The 17,447-nt window shown below is 38.1% G+C and overlaps 1 protein-coding gene across 4 annotated transcripts in view; it reads right to left on the bottom strand.

Moving 5' to 3' along the window:
* Nucleotides 1-17,447, bottom strand: part of LOC117333552 (tetratricopeptide repeat protein 28-like) — a 130,781-nt gene that overhangs the window by 40,549 nt on the left and 72,785 nt on the right. The window contains exon 1 of one of the 4 annotated variants that reach the window (XM_033892889.1): nucleotides 7,684-8,787. The exons of the other annotated variants lie outside the window; for them this stretch is intronic. Coding sequence (XP_033748780.1) covers nucleotides 7,684-7,749 — 66 coding nt within the window. The 5' untranslated portion in view covers nucleotides 7,750-8,787. Of the gene's footprint in view, nucleotides 1-7,683; nucleotides 8,788-17,447 lie in introns of those variants that run through there. 4 annotated transcript variants of the gene reach the window in all.

Below are 17,447 nucleotides of genomic sequence, written 5' to 3' on the forward strand. Positions count from 1 at the left end.
ACAAGAACTACCAGTTTGATTCTATCCATGTTACATATAAATATACATTTATTTAAGTCCACCAGGTATTAATTTTTAAAATGAAAGAGAGAGTGAAATTTTCAAAGATGTAAAATATGTGCCGCTATTGTCAGCAAAGAAATCGCAAGGCGGTGTAATCCTGTACGCAAGCCTCAAGGTGTAATGGCTTAGGGTTGTGTAATAGTAAATCCACTGATCCCTATATAAACTATACTTTTGTGACTTTAAATGGATCAGCCAGGGATACTCCATTCATATGATTTACATAAGCTTCTCTACCCTACATAATACATGGCATAACTCATGAACAAACAAAAGGATAGTCTATTATAGAAAAACTGGAATGTAAACTTACGTTTTCAACATTACTAAATCCTTGATTAAGGAGACTACAAATATATTGAAAAATTACGTGGATATAAAAAACGCACCTCAGTGTACTTAAATACCTATTGAATATGGACAATGTTCAAAATTTACCAATAAGACAATTAGGGGTGTATTGTACAGAACAACAGAAGTAAGATTTCAAACAAATTCTTTATGTTATTAACTTCCGTAGATAATACCTGGTTATTATTGCTAAGACAAACTGACAGGAAGTGATTTGGTGTAACATTGTTGAATCATAAATCTTTTAGCTGATGATTTTTTTACCATGAATCTAAATCATTCAATCATTCTTGAGACAATTTACATACAAGTTAAACAACAAAATACACAAAACACTGATAAAATCCTTAACTTGGAACTAAACAAAAAAAAGGAAGAAGTCCTTAATTTAAAATTTGAAAGTTTGTGAAAAGAAATTCATGTGGACAATAATTTAGAATTTGAATATTTGTAATAAGAAATTTAAACAATGTGGACAATGATGTGACAGAAGTAAATAGGGTTTATATAAAGGTTACAAGCACTGGTAACTACATCCTGTACATACAGATATACCTACAGGGCAGGTAAGTCAAGTCATAAACCATTCCACTGATAATAAAATATCTGTTTTACGATCTTAATAAAAAACAAACACTAAACTTACATGTATGAACTAACAATAATGACAGCCAGGCCCATTCATTACATCTGACACTGAGGAAGCTAACATAACTAATAATTCTTCACTCAGGTACACATTGACCTCTGACCCCAGCTGGACACTGGTCTTGAGTAACAATACAGGGCAAGCCACATCGTCAATCATAGATGTATGTAATTTCTGCGGGATATTAATTGATAGAAAACAATTTGGTGTGTAGTTGCTTGCCCCTTCACAGGAGAGCTGTCCACGGCCCTCAGTGCTGTCTCACGTGTACCTGTCCGATATTAATCACTGATGGACATGAAAAGAAGTCGCTTGTATTTCCGACATCTTCTGACACACTAAATGACCATCACTGGACATTGGTCAATTAACAACTGTTTGCTACTGTAACCTATGTTTGGTAATATGCAGGTGCAATATATAGGTGTAAAATACAGGTGTGACACGACAGGCTAATCTCCACACCTGGCCGTGTATACTTATCCTGCAGGAAAGAATTCAACCATTTACAAAATAACATTTTCTATCAGGCATGCTCTTCTTGGCTGATCATTTTAAGTTCAAGATTTGTGTATGGTTTATGAAGATGTCACATATTTAATTTTGATATTACGTCTACAAAATTATGTGCAATAAATATTTGTAGTATAAATATAACTCCCATTAGGTAATATAAGATGGTTCATTAACTCCTCAATTATATGTCACCTGTAGTTTTACAGGTAAGTCATCATTCCATGCTTTAGTACCTCCCTGTAACAACATGATATATGCTAGTGATTGTTGTAGCAGTCTAGACTCAACATTTTATCTTTGCATTCCACCATTATCTAACATTACAGAATTATACAAAACATCAATCCACCTGATATAACAGAATTATACAAAACATCAATCCACCTGATATAACAGAATTATACAAAACATCAATCCACCTGATATAACAGAATAATACAAAACATCAATCCACCTGACATTACAGAATTATACAAAACATCAATCCACCTGACATTATAGAATTATACAAAACATCAATCCACCTGACATTATAGAATCGTACAAAACATCAATCCACTCGACATTACAGAATTATACAAAACATCAATCCACTCGACATTACAGAATTATACAAAACATCAATCCACCTGACATTACAGAATTATACAAAACATCAATCCACCTGACATTACAGAATTATACAAAACATCAATCCACCTGACATTACAGAATTATACAAAACATCAATCCACCCGACATTACAGAATTATACAAAACATAACTCTGCGTAACCTTGGAAATCATCAGGAAAACTTGTACAACACATTAAGAACTATGTTGACAATTAATTTTTAAGTGAAATCACTTCAGTACTATTAGTGTGTACATTCATTGCTATAAAGTATCAATCTGAAATGCTCCTGAATATTCATACTCATGGCCCCGGACATGTATAGATGGCCCCAGACATGTATAGTACTCACGCCTGATCTAGCACAAGGGGACTTGTCTATTAATTCACCTTTAACAAGCCTGACTTGTCTATTAATTCACCTTAACAAGCCTGAATTTCTATCTCTAGTACAATTAGTCTGCCATTTGAACAATTTCGATTTTTTATTTCTGTCAAAAGTAATATTGAACTTCATAAAATATATGTCTATGGACAAGTGATGTATTAATAATTGACATATTGTATTTTTTGTCTGCGGTGTTACATTACAAAGCACTAGACAACCTATCAAGGATAAACTGTGGCATCACATTACCGTTTTGGCAGTAAAAATGTCTCTTAATTATTAACGATGTCGGATATTGATTATACAAATGTTGACAGAGTATCTATACATATTGTATACACTCTGCCAAGAAAAGTTCAGGAAAATGTGGTCCAATGTATCACCTCGACTATGACATATTAATTGGTTTACTTATAAATAACATATCCGATATATACCGATCACCGATATACACCTGACAGTGATCACACACATAACCGTAACTGTTCTGTAAGGGAAGTTTTCTGATTCAGCTGTACTGTACTGATATAAAAGAAACCTATAATGACCAAGGACAAATTTAGACCAGAGCCTCAATTTTATGAGAAACGTATGTGATAGAGTCTGCGTATGTTATGACGTAGAAATTTGTGAAAAGGTGATGTATTAAACCTTTGAGAAAAAAACCCTGTGAGATGCAGTACCAGGTAAGGAGATCAGATATCTTCTTTAATTGACAAAAATGTCTGAACTTGGAGAGTATTGGCCTGAGGGATCTGTTTTCTTCAAACTTCACCTTTCACCCACCTGTAATGAGTTCAAATTTTACCACTGTACCGGGGAGTCGGAGCTGAATCTTACTAACTAATGATGCAGCTCATTGTGTGTAATGACAGTAGCCTGGAGTCGAGTGCTCCTCTCCATATAACCAATGACAGTAGCCAGTCGAGTGCTCCTCTCCATATAACCAATGACAGTAGCCAGTCGAGTGCTCCTCTCCATATAACCAATGACAGTAGCCAGTCGAGTGCTCCTCTCCATATAACCAATGACAGGCCTGGTTTAGACATAGACTCAGCCTTTTGAATAAACAGGTTCAATATCTACAGTACTATATATGTAAGTTCTTATAGAAATACTCCTTTTTTGACTACAAACTGTCATAGCTGATGACCAATACGCTATGAAAGGCTGGATTGTTTCCTGTGCGTTGACCCTACCTACCCAAACCACACTGTACAACCTGTTGACATTACACACAAAATTAAAGGTATCAAAATAAGTGCCATGTTATACTTGTACGGAGGAAAACACCAACTACAATAGACGTATACAATATGTAAAGATTGGGCTGTAAATAAAGTATGTGGAAACCCAGCGTAACGAGGGAATCAAATCACAAATCAGTCAGGTTATTTCTGACCACCAAACATTCAACAGACTCTAATCAATATGCAAATGAGATGTTATTTATATTCAAGAAAGGAAATTAATACAGATCAGTCGAACCTGTACGCACCATTAACTGGAACAATGGCCTTGTTAATGGCCAGAAATAAAAACCTGCTGTAAGGTGAAGCGGTTAATCCAGACAATTGGTCCTCAGTTATGAATTAAAAAGGATCCTGAGTGGTCTTTAGAAATAGCACAGCCCTAAAATGACAAACCCACAATCCCCTTAACGAGCTTATCAACCCCTTTAATTACCTGTACAATAATGCTCATCTCTAAACTTTTCTCCACAAAAAGCAGCCATTACATGAGACAAAGGGGTGATCGTGAGGATAACGGAAATTTGTTAATGTGGGTCGTCAGTTCATTATACATTGCTTATACATTTATTTCAATTTGAAACTGTATGATTAAATATCGTTACATACCTATTTAGGACTATCCATGTTTAATCTTGGAAGAACACAAAATTTAACAATGATACAGGTGATGGCCTGAAAATGGAGACCTTTGAGTATCACACAGGTAACCATCACCTCCAATACTGTAGGAGAAACATTCGATTTTAAATATGGACAAATGGACAGAGACATGGATAAATCTCAAACACAGAGGACACGCATTAGGAAGGAAATGCAATTGTGCTGAGGCAGTCAATATTTTCAATAGCCATTATGCTTCAGGACCTTTCTATAGAATGGCCATTATAACCACACATGGAAAAACAAAACTACTGGACATTGTTTGCCCCATGTTTCCTCGGCAACCTAATAGGGGAAACAAAGGGGAGACAATCCTGACAGAATCAGTCAGGATGGAAAGGTGAAGGTCACAACTGCACTCTTAAATGTTGCATTTCCCCCAGTTTGTTTCATAAAACATTGACTTAAGTCTCAATGTTTTCAATAAAGATATTATCATACAAGTGTCTGAGTCATCAAATTCTACAGTTCTACCGGTTTAATTGAATATAGTTATAATCCATATATGTCCTACGTTTCGTGAAAGCTAAGTTCACAACCCTAAATAGTCCCTAACAAGTAATAATACATGTCATGGTAAACCACAAGATTCTTTGTTTATGATAAGATAATTATATTAAATTGCTTTGTTTAGAGCTTGGTTATGACATCAGAGATTCCGACATTATAAGGACATGATCACATTTTGATGGTATACAGCCCATATATACAGGTATATAAGATGTTAGGTAAACTCCGAGGCAATCAATCCTGTGAAATATGAATGAGAGGGCTCAATAACTGTGGAGAGTTTGGATAAGTAATCTCTTTGTCTATGTTACAAGAGGCCCTCTAATACCCTGGACACTTGTCTGTGATACAAGGGGCTCACAAATACCCATCACTTGTCCCCATCTTATTTCGGGTATTTACAGTGTAGATAAAGCATATCAGGTTTCCGACAAACATCCCTCACATGTCTACCTGGACAATGTGGTATAGACATAGTACTGGTAATATATGATCTATCTACTACAAACATCCAGGCTCTAGGTCAAACTTCGAGCCTCAATCTGTCATTCCATCCAGCCTGAGGTTCTAGGTTCTGATTCTGTCATTTCTGACGGTACCACTTCTCCACATTGGAAGTGTAAACGGTCTTTTTTAATAAGTTGAATTTTGAAACGGTTCTTGAATATTTTCAAAATTTCTTTTAAATTCATGTTTCATGCATGGTAATTTTTTCTAGATTTTCATAGATATGCCATTGAAACATATCAAATTATCAGTACTGAAAATATCATGCAAGACATGTAAAAAGTTAATTAAAAACCTATCCAAAACTTGCAGAGATAGATATCAAGTAGCATACACTTATAAAAAGTCTTAATGCCCTAAACGTTTCAGCGGTATCATCTTGAGTGTCCTAAAAGGGGTTCCAGTACAGTCACCTTCGCTGTACCTGATATTGGGTGTCTACGGTAACAAAAATTACCTGAGATATAAATAGTGATTGGTGTCTACGGTAACAAAAATTACCCGAGATATAAATAGTGATTGACGATGTCCAAATTACCCCAGATTTAAATAGTGATTGGTGTCTACGGTAACAAAAATTACCCGAGATATAAATAGTGATTGACGATGTCCAAATTACCCCAGATTTAAATAGTGATTGGTGTCTACGGTAACAAAAACTACCCCAGATTTAAATAGTGATCGACTATATCCAAATTACCTGACACGGGTGTCCCACAGATACAGTGTAGAATCTCGTTATATATATAGACCAGGTTTGACTGATTATATAATTGTGTAATAGCTATACCAACAACACGGTAAAAACACTGTATTGATCATCTGTATCTGATCCTTTTAAACTGTTAGGAGACTAAGCTGTGAATTAGCTAGATATACTTATTGATATAAAACGACATCATGTCTTTACTGATTTCCTCGTGTTATATAGCTAGGTAGGCCATTCCTCTCGACTGTGGAAGCTAACCATGCTTTAACATTGCTGATTCAAACTTTAAGGCCTGATGTACGTGGTACTCCAGTTCTCAAGATTTCAAAACATACTCGTTTATCTTTCAATGTCCTTATCAATATCTTAATGTTCCTATCCATACATCAAACTCTTTATCCATATTTCCAGTTCAATTTCCATATATCAAGTTTGAATCATTATTTCAAATATCTCTTTATCCAAACTGTTGCATGCAATTAGCTAAGGCATATATCCATATTCTGATGTTCCTAACCCCTGGTGTGATGTCCTATCCCCTGGTGAGATGTCCCTAACCATAGTGAGATGTCCCTAACCATAGTGAGATGTCCCTATCCCTGGTGTGATGTCCCTAACCATTGTGAGATGTCCCTATCCCTGGTGAGATGTCCCTAACCATAGTGAGATGTCCCTAACCATAGTGAGATGTCCCTATCCCTGGTGAGATGTCCCTAACCATAGTGTGATGTCCCTAACCATAGTGAGATGTCCCTAACCATAGTGAGATGTCCCTATCCCTGGTGTGATGTCCCTAACCATTGTGAGATGTCCCTATCCCTGGTGAGATGTCCCTAACCATAGTGAGATGTCCCTAACCATAGTGAGATGTCCCTATCCCTGGTGAGATGTCCCTAACCATAGTGTGATGTCCCTAACCATAGTGTGAAGTCCCTAACCATAGTGAGATGTCCCTATCCCTGGTGAGATGTCCCTAACCATAGTGAGATGTCCCTAACCATAGTGAGATGTCCCTATCCATAGTGAGATGTCCCTATCCATAGTGAGATGTCCCTATCCATAGTGAGATGTCCCTAACCATAGTGAGATATCCCTATCCATAGTGAGATGTCCCTAACCATAGTGTGATGTCCCTATCCCTGGTGAGATGTCCCTATCCCTGGTGAGATGTCCCTAACCATAGTGAGATGTCCCTAACCATAGTGAGATGTCCCTATCCATAGTGAGATGTCCCTATCCATAGTGAGATGTCCCTATCCCTGATGAGATGTCCCTATCCCGATGAGATGTCCTAACCCCTGTGAGATGTCCATTTCCAGGTTAGATGTCCCTATCCCGATGAGATGTCCTAACCCCTGTGAGATGTCTATTTCCAGGTTAGATGTCCCTGTATAATGCTCCTTATAAATTCCTGATGTCCCTACCCCCTCTCAACACCTAAGGTTAACCAGTATGGATTCTTACCTTCCTGGAGAAGAAACCTCCTCGCTTCCTCTTGTCTTTTGTCTCGCGATAAGACCATTTCATCATATTTCAACTTTCTACTCCACAATTCCGTTTTAACGGTAAGATGAAGGCACAAACTAATTGGGAGATCAATAAACACCTCCCGAATCCCTCCGGTAAATCCCACGCTAAATATTGCATTCTATTTATCTACACAGGTGTAACTCTCCTTCAACACACAGTTTTCATTTTTGTTTTCTTCAGATATTTAGATTTATATTCCATTGTACAGGGAAGCACTTCTTCATCTGTATAAACATCTACTTTCCTCACACATAGTAGTAGCACATAGGGAAATATGTTTTCACATGTTAGAAATGTTACAAGACACAGGTACGGCTGTTCCAGGTGTGAAAGATCATATTGCTGGGTCAGGTAGGTAATAGATGTTTATCCTCAAAAGACACTGTTATATACCTGTCAGGTAAGAACACAGGTATCACTGCATAGCGAAGCTGTCCACTAGCCTGACCGAGACAGCCTTAACCACGGAGTCTCCTGCCATACCTATGGAGATCTAATTAATTAAGGTAGAAGTAGCCTTTCTCCAGGTAAATATAAACACTCCATACCTGTACACATGGTTAGAACACCTGAGACCACTGAGAGAACCTGTCTGCTCTCTATCCTTCTATTGATTAATTGACTGATTTCTTTAACCCAAGATAAAACCAGTGACCTATGACCCCGGTGACTTGTCGGCTGTGTTACCTGTATGTTACCTGCCAGGTAGAACTAATCCCTTGTGGTAATCTGGCCGTTTGTGTTGGACCGGAGCACCGACCTTTAAGGTGTACAGGTAAAACCGTCAGTGGTATCAGAGTGTGTCGTGTGACGGAGGATCAGAGACAATCAGACATCAATAGGACAGGGTGCACACCACTTCACAGACTGGCACAGCAGATAATTGTACCAACACATTCAAGATATCTATCACTGATTTCTCAACAGTCAGAGAAAACAGGCACGCGATCCCAGAAATATCACAGGGAATACAAACTAATTCAGTCCCTGTGTTCCTCGTGTACCCCACACCAGAGCTGTACGGCACCAGGGCAGTGTGGCTGACTGCAGCGATACATACCCCTCAGTTCCAACACATTGGTTACAAGACAGTAAGACAAAGCTCACTGATTGGTTACGTAATTGTACCTGTGTACAGGTGCCAATAGGGTGCACATGTATTACCTGTTTTTTTGTTTTGTTTTGTTTTTGTGTCTAGTGTAGTATTAAGGTCCCTTTGGAAAACCTTTTTTCTTTTACAAGACAAAACTTACTACCTGTATCTGTGAATCTACCTGTATACTTTACACCTGGTCACTTTGTCCTCTCCAGCAACCGATTCATTGTCACTGGTATTAATTTTTTAGTGCAACGTTTTTGTTGCCATAAGACAAAAGCGTTTATTTTAAAACATGTACACACAAGAATACACCAAACCTAATAATCACACCTTTGTTTATTTTTTCAACCTGTTTTTTTTTTTATCAGCCTCCAGATCGTCTTCGTCTCACACACAAGACTGATCTCTGTCACTCAATACTCGTTGAGGAAACAATGGACACTTAACCAGCCCATACATCACAGGTAAACATCTCTACTCTCCAATTAGACGTCTCCAAACAGGTGAGCACCCTGATTGTCTTCCACTTCAAATGAACACCAATTGAAGGCCTACTCCACACATCATTTGTACCTCAAGGAGAGGTTAAGTTGGAATCGGCCATGTTCCACTCTGATATATAATACCATTACTACCCTCCTGATCAAGCTATCAGATCCTTCCACCATTATAGATCAGCCCAACACACACTGTTACACCTCCAGGCAAAAATAATCCATTTATTTAGAATTGATTTTCTTTTATTTCCTTCTGTTTCCTGTAAGCTACTTTTTATAAAGATTTCGTATTTTCTTATCCAGTTGTTAAGTCCTTTATTCTCTAACTAAACACACATCTCTGTGTTTTTTTATAAACATTCACCTGTTTCAATATCTGTAAGAGTTGTGAACATCAATAGACAGTCAATTACTGCTGGAGCTACAAACACCTTGGGCACCGTGAACCAGAATCGAAGACAAGCTTAGGTGAAAAAGACAACAGGTGCACCAAGTTCCCAGCTCCTTCTAGAGATCTATGGCATACACTGGTAGTGAAACAGTATTTAACCAGACTGATCCAACATTGTTAGAAATCAATACATCAAATTCAGGTGTGTGTAAAGTAATCGTCAGTGACTACACACAGGTATCACAACAGGTATCATACAGGTATCAGAAACTATCCAGAGTCTATCAATACCTTAGTGTCGGGGATCATACCTAACCAAGCGGCCATGATGTCAGGGATCGTACCTAACCAAGCGGCCATGATGTCAGGGATCGTACCTAACCAAGCGGCCATGATGTCAGGGATCGTACCTAACCAAGCGGCCATGATGTCAGGGATCATACCTAACCAAGCGGCCATGATGTCAGGGATCGTATCCAACCAAGCCGCCATGATGTCAGGGATCGTACCCAACCAAGCGGCCATGATGTCAGGGATCGTATCCAACCAAGTGGCCATGATGTCAGGGATCGTACCCAACCAAGCGGCCATGATGTCATCAGGGATCGTACCTAACCAAGTGGCCATGATGTCAGGGATCGTACCCAACCAAGCGGCCATGAAGTCAGGGATTGTACCCGACCAAGCGGCCATGTCGGGATCGTACCCATCCAAGCGGCCATGTCACTTCCTGTGATATAGTCATGGGTTATAGATCCTAACACTTCCTGATATAGTCACGGGTCCTAACACTTCCTGATATAGTCATGGGTTATAGATCCTAACACTTCCTGATATAGTCATGGGTTATAGATCCTAACACTTCCTGATATAGTCATGGGTTATAGATCCTAACACTTCCTGATATAGTCATGGGTTATAGGTCCTAACACTTCCTGATATAGTCATGGGTCCTAACACTTCCTGATATAGTCATGTGTCCTAACACTTCCTGATATAGTCATGGTTATAGGTCCTAACACTTCCTGATATAGTCATGGGTTATAGATCCTAACACTTCCTGATATAGTCATGGGTCCTAACACTTCCTGATATAGTCATGGGTTATAGATCCTAACACTTCCTGATTTAGTCATGGGTTATAGGTCCTAACACTTCCTGATATAGTCATGGGTTATAGGTCCTAACACTTCCTGATATAGTCATGGGTTATAGGTCCTAACACTTCCTGATATAGTCATGGGTTATAGGTCCTAACACTTCCTGATATAGTCATGGGTTATAGATCCTAACACTTCCTGATATAGTCATGGGTTATAGGTCCTAACACTTCCTGATATAGTCATGGGTTATAGGTCCTAACACTTCCTGATATAGTCATGGGTTATAGGTCCTAACACTTCCTGATATAGTCATGGGTTATAGGTCCTAACACTTCCTGATATAGTCATGGGTTATAGGTCCTAACACTTCCTGATATAGTCATGGGTCCTAACACTTCCTGATATAGTCATGGGTTATAGATCCTAACACTTCCTGATATAGTCATGGGTTATAGGTCCTAACACCTCCTGATATAGTCATGGGTTATAGATCCTAACACTTCCTGATATAGTCATGGGTTATAGGTCCTAACACTTCCTGACATAGTCATGGGTTATAGGTCCTAACACCTCCTGATATAGTCATGGGTTATAGATCCTAACACTTCCTGATATAGTCATGGGTTATAGGTCCTAACACTTCCTGATATAGTCATGGGTTATAGATCCTATCACTTCCTGATATAGTCATGGGTTATAGATCCTAACACTTCCTGTGATATAGTCATGGGTTATAGATCCTAACACTTCCAGTTATAGTCATGGGTTATAGATCCTAACACTTCCTGATATAGTCATTGGTTATAGGTCCTAACACTTCCTGATATAGTCATGGGTCCTAACACTTCCTGATATAGTCATGGGTTATAGGTCCTAACACTTCCTGATATAGTCATGGGTTATATGTCCTAACACTTCCTGATATAGTCCTGGGTTATAGGTCCTAACACTTCCTGATATAGTCATGGGTCCTAACACTTCCTGATATAGTCATGGGTTATAGGTCCTAACACTTCCTGATATAGTCATGGGTAAGTGGTCCTAACACTTCCTGATATAGTCCTGGGTTATAGATCCTAACACTTCCTGATATAGTCATGGGTTATAGATCCTAACACTTCCTGATATAGTCATGGGTTATAGGTCCTAACACTTCCTGATATAGTCATGGGTTATAGATCCTAACACTTCCTGATATAGTCATGGGTAAGTGGCCCTAACACTTCCTGATATAGTCATGGGTAAGTGGTCCTAACACTTCCTGATATAGTCCTGGGTTATAGATCCTAACACTTCCTGATATAGTCATGGGTTATAGGTCCTAACACTTCCTGATATAGTCATGGGTTATAGATCCTAACACTTCCTGATATAGTCATGGGTAAGTGGCCCTAACACTTCCTGATATAGTCATGGGTAAGTGGTCCTAACACTTCCTGATATAGTCATGGTTATAGGTCCTAACACTTCCTGATATAGTCATGGGTTATAGATCCTAACACTTCCTGATATAGTCATGGGTTATAGATCCTAACACTTCCTGATATAGTCATGGGTTATAGATCCTAACACTTCCTGATATAGTCATGGGTTATAGATCCTAACACTTCCAGATATAGTCATGGGTCCTAACACTTCCTGATATAGTCATGGGTTATAGGTCCTAACACTTCCTGATATAGTCATGGGTTACAGGTCCTAACACTTCCTGATATAGTCATGGGTCCTAACACTTCCTGATATAGTCATGGGTTATAGATCCTAACACTTCCTGATATAGTCATGGGTTATAGATCCTAACACTTCCTGATATAGTCATGGGTTATAGGTCCTAACACTTCCTGATATAGTCATGGGTTATAGATCCTAACACTTCCTGATATAGTCATGGGTTATAGATCCTAACACTTCCTGATATAGTCATGGGTTATAGGTCCTAACACTTCCTGATATAGTCATGGGTTATAGGTTCTTCATCTTCTTTATATCACAAAATCTCTGACTAAGTTTAGATCATATCATAAATGTCACGCCTAATCAGTGTTAGAAAAATCATAAAAAGAATTTATCTGTATTTGATTACTTTAAAGAAGCAGGGTTGTAGAGATACGATGGCGGAGGCTGATTGTGTGTGACTTCTGTGAGTTGATGTAAACTGTTTAAGTTCCGATGGAGAATCTGTGTATCTGTCAGTGTAGATGATTCAGGACGGTTATAATCAAACACACAGCTGTGATCTGTAAGGCTGTTGAAACACAATTATGGCTAAAGTAGTGTCGTTAATATTCTCAGGTAGTCCAGGTAGAAAATATCCTCTACCTGAAGTAACGAACAACAGGTGCTAAAGTCACCTTATCGTCCTTAATCAATTAAATAGGAATGAAAATCTGAGATAAATCACCTGATCATGCAGTAGAAACACCCACACCTCAAGTTATTGATGGAATTATTTAAATCAAACATATGGTATTGAATCAATTCAAACTGACACATAGAATAGACCTACCTCACAGGTTATTTCTGATTAGTTCATTCATCATGACAAACTCTGCCTGATCGACTAAAAAATTGTCATGCAAACCTTTACATAGTAGTTAACCTAGTATAGAAATGATTAAAATCCACTTAATTTACAGAACAGCATGAAACATCAAACGTTTCTAAAAGAACTGTGGGTGATTTTCAAATTAAAAGTTTATAATTAGCCACCACAGTTCCTAAACCATTGGTAGGTAGACAGCTTGTAGTGGGTTACCAGATCAACCAGTCGGACAGATCCAACATATCCTCCTACACCACATGTATAATTCTAAATCTAATTTTTCTGTTTTTGTTGCTAAACTCGGTTTAATTCTTAAGTAACTTTTTTTCATTTAAAATATTTCTTGTTGAAATGTTAATGATGCATTTATGAGAAAATGATTTCTGTATGTTTTCTGGACTTATAGAGGTTTTATGGATGCTAAAAGTGGGCCTTAAAAATCATTAGATGGTACATGTTTGATCATCAAACATACTTAATGTAATATTTAGGATTCTAAGTAAGGTAGATAATTATTAGAACATTATTGCCATGGTGACTGTGGTCTGTGACAGAAGGTGTCGGGTACACACAGATTAAAACACTGATAATATTTCAGGTTCCATCTTAGATCATTTAAAACAGTGAGTGATCTGTCACATACCCTTACAGAGGTCAAAGATACCCGGACAGGTGAAAACACAACTTAATGGATCAAAGTGTTAATGTTCTCAAGGTGATGTACCCTCGAGGCTCCAGGTACAAATCTGAGGTGTAGGTTTGGACAGGTGGACACTTCAGGCCCCTCTACAGAGTCCCCACAGTTACCTTATCACCCGGATACATCAGACCCTTAAAGCACTTAAATTAGCACTGAAAAAACCTGGAGTATTGTCTATCAATGTATTTATGACAGATTCTGACGTTTAGTAGGTATATCCAGCCCAGAGCGTTTAGTAGGTATATCAAGCCCAGAGCTATCTATCATGTATCACACTAGAGTCGGGGCCCCTTTGTGACCCCCGGTGGGTTACGTGAGGACAGATGTTGTGAAGACAGGTTTGATAACATGGTATTTATAATGATCTTATTTTAAATGTTTTAGAAGCTTTTGGCACTTAGGCTGTTACAGTTCTCCCCTAACACATCTGTCTTCCTGCTGACAAAATGTTTACATCCAAACTCAAACAGCTTGTAGTCCTACAACAAATATAAACACAAGTTTGGTTTTAATCGGGCTAGAACTAAACAACATCAGTTTGGTTTTAACGGGTCTGGATTACCAACTTCTAGAATCAGATGCACCTCGTGGCAGTAAATGTTTTTTATCTGTTTGTAAATCTTTGCTGAACTCATATGGGGTCACATATTACCAACATCGTATGTTGTTAATACGATGTTACTTATATAATAAATCCCTATCAAAATCAGTGTTTTTATCTTTCTCTCGTCAGATGAGCAATAAGAAAGATTTACAACTTCACAGAAGAACGAAGGTTAATTAAGTGTGGTATAAAAAAGATCTGCTTTGGGTTTGGACCAAACAAAAAGAATAATTACTTTACACAAAAATAAAAGTCATGGCGAACATCTTTGTAGTATAATTAGACAAATTACAACTAGTCTAAGAAGAAAGAGGATCCCCGAGAGTCCATTACACAGAGTCCATTACACAGAGTCCATTACACAGAGATGGGGAGGACAGGTGATCCTATACTAATTAAACTACGGGGTATCTGACTGGGGTTAGAAGGTTTGTCCATAATGTATTTTACCATATGGTCATTTTCTCTGTTGGAATAGTCACATGGCTCAAAGAAATAAAATTAGAGTATCTATATGTGAGTATGTTTAGCTTGATTTGCAGCTGATAGAAATTTTTGTGATGTAATTAGTGTCTGCTTCAGAAACATGGCTCCTGTCAATGGGAGATCCCAGCTGTATATGAAGAAATCATCTCCAAGCCTTCAACTGTTGAAGCTATACAAAAACAACTTTTATTTTTAATTATTGCATATCATTAAATCTATGAATAACTGAGAGTTGGGTGGTAGATACAGGGAAGAAATGGTCGACATTGGCAGCCAGCTGATTACATTGTCAGAAACATAGGTAAAATATTATCAACTCTATTAGTGTTTGGCTGCAGTTTTAAACTCATTATGGTATGTTATTACTGCATTAACACTCGGAGGAAAATTAGTACTAGATGGTATCTACACATGACTGAGATCAAAGCCAGGCCAAAATTGAGAAGTCTGGAGATCTAACTGTGCAGTAAATTGTAAAAGTTTACCTCCAACACAGAGAGAGAGAGAGTAGACCTGATGGCAGTCCGACACTACTTTACTCCCCTTCTTATATCCCCCCCCTAATATCCCCAACCCACCCCTCCAAATATCTCCCCCCCCCCTAATATCCCCCCCGCCCCTCCAACTATCTCTCCCCCCTAATATCCCCCCCGCCCCTCCAACTATCTCCCCCCCTAATATCCCCCTCCTCATCTGATATCTCCCACCCCTCCTAATATCTCCCCCCTTCCCCACCCCTCCTTATATCTCCCCCCACCCCTCCTTATATCTCCCTCTTCCCCACCCCTCCTTATATCTTCCCCCCTTTCCCACCCCTCCTTATATCTCCCCCTTCCCCACCCCTCCCTATATCTCCCCCTTCCCCACCCCTCCTTATATCTCCCCCCTTCCCCACCCCTCCTTATATCTCCCCCTTTCCCCACCCCTCCTTATATCTCCCCTTCCTCACACCCCTCCCTATATCTCCCCCCTTCCCCACCCCTCCTTATATCTCCCCCTTCCTCACCCCTCCCTATATCTCCCCCCTTCCCCACCCCTCCTTATATCTCCCCCTTCCCCACCCCTCCTTATATCTTCCCCCTTCCCCACCCCTCATTATATCTCCCCCTTTCCCCACCCCTCCTTATATCTCCCCTTCCTCACCCCTCCCTATATCTCCCCCCTTCCCCACCCCTCCTTATATCCCCCCCTTCCTCACCCCTCCCTATATCTCCCCCCCTTCCCCACCCCTCCTTATATCTCCCCCTTTCCCCACCCCTCCCTATATCTCCCCCTTGGTCACTCACATTTAAACAATTCCTTATAGCCAAAACCATAAAAATCTGTTTCCACTACCATATGATAATACCACCAGAAACATCCATCATTTTTTTGGTAAGGTTCCTGATCGACCTCTGATGAAATTGAGGTCATCAACATAAGGTGTCACTACTGTACAAAATCGTGTGATTCGTGACACGGCCAACAAAGAATGAATGTAGTACAAATTGATGACATGGATGCCAAGGTAACGAAGCAATGTCGCCAAGGTTACGAAGCAATGTCGACTTCCATCATGACAGAAGTAATCAATCCTTACCAAGGGAAGTAACAAATAAGGTAATTTAACAAATTAGATAATTTAACAAATTAGATAATTTAACAAATAAGATAATTTAACAAATAAGGTAATTTAACAAATAAGATAATTTAATAAATAAGATAATTCAACAAATAAGGTCATTTAACAAAAAAGATAATTTAACAAATAAGGTAATTTAACAAATAAGATAATTCAACAAATAAGATAATTTAACAAATAAGATAATTCAACAAATAAGGTCATTTAACAAAAAAAATAATTTAACAAATAAGATAATTTAACAAAAAAGGTAATTTAACAAATAAGATAATTTAACAAATAAGATAATTCAACAAATAAGATAATTTAACAAATAAGATAATTCAACAAATAAGGTCATTTAACAAATAAGATAATTTAACAAATAAGATAATTCAACAAATAAGATAATTCAACAAATAAGGTCATTTAACAAATAAGATAATTTAACAAATAAGATAATTCAACAAATAAGATAATTCAACAAATAAGGTCATTTAACAAAAAAGATAATTTAACAAATAAGATAATTCAACAAATAAGATAATTCAACAAATAAGATAATTTAACAAATAAGATAATTCAACAAATAAGATCATTTAACAAAAAAGGTAATTTAACAAATAAGATAATTTAACAAATAAGATAATTCAACAAATAAGATAATTTAACAAAT

This window comes from Pecten maximus, chromosome 8 (assembly GCF_902652985.1).
Source record: "Pecten maximus chromosome 8, xPecMax1.1, whole genome shotgun sequence".
NCBI lineage: Eukaryota > Metazoa > Mollusca > Bivalvia > Pectinida > Pectinidae > Pecten > Pecten maximus.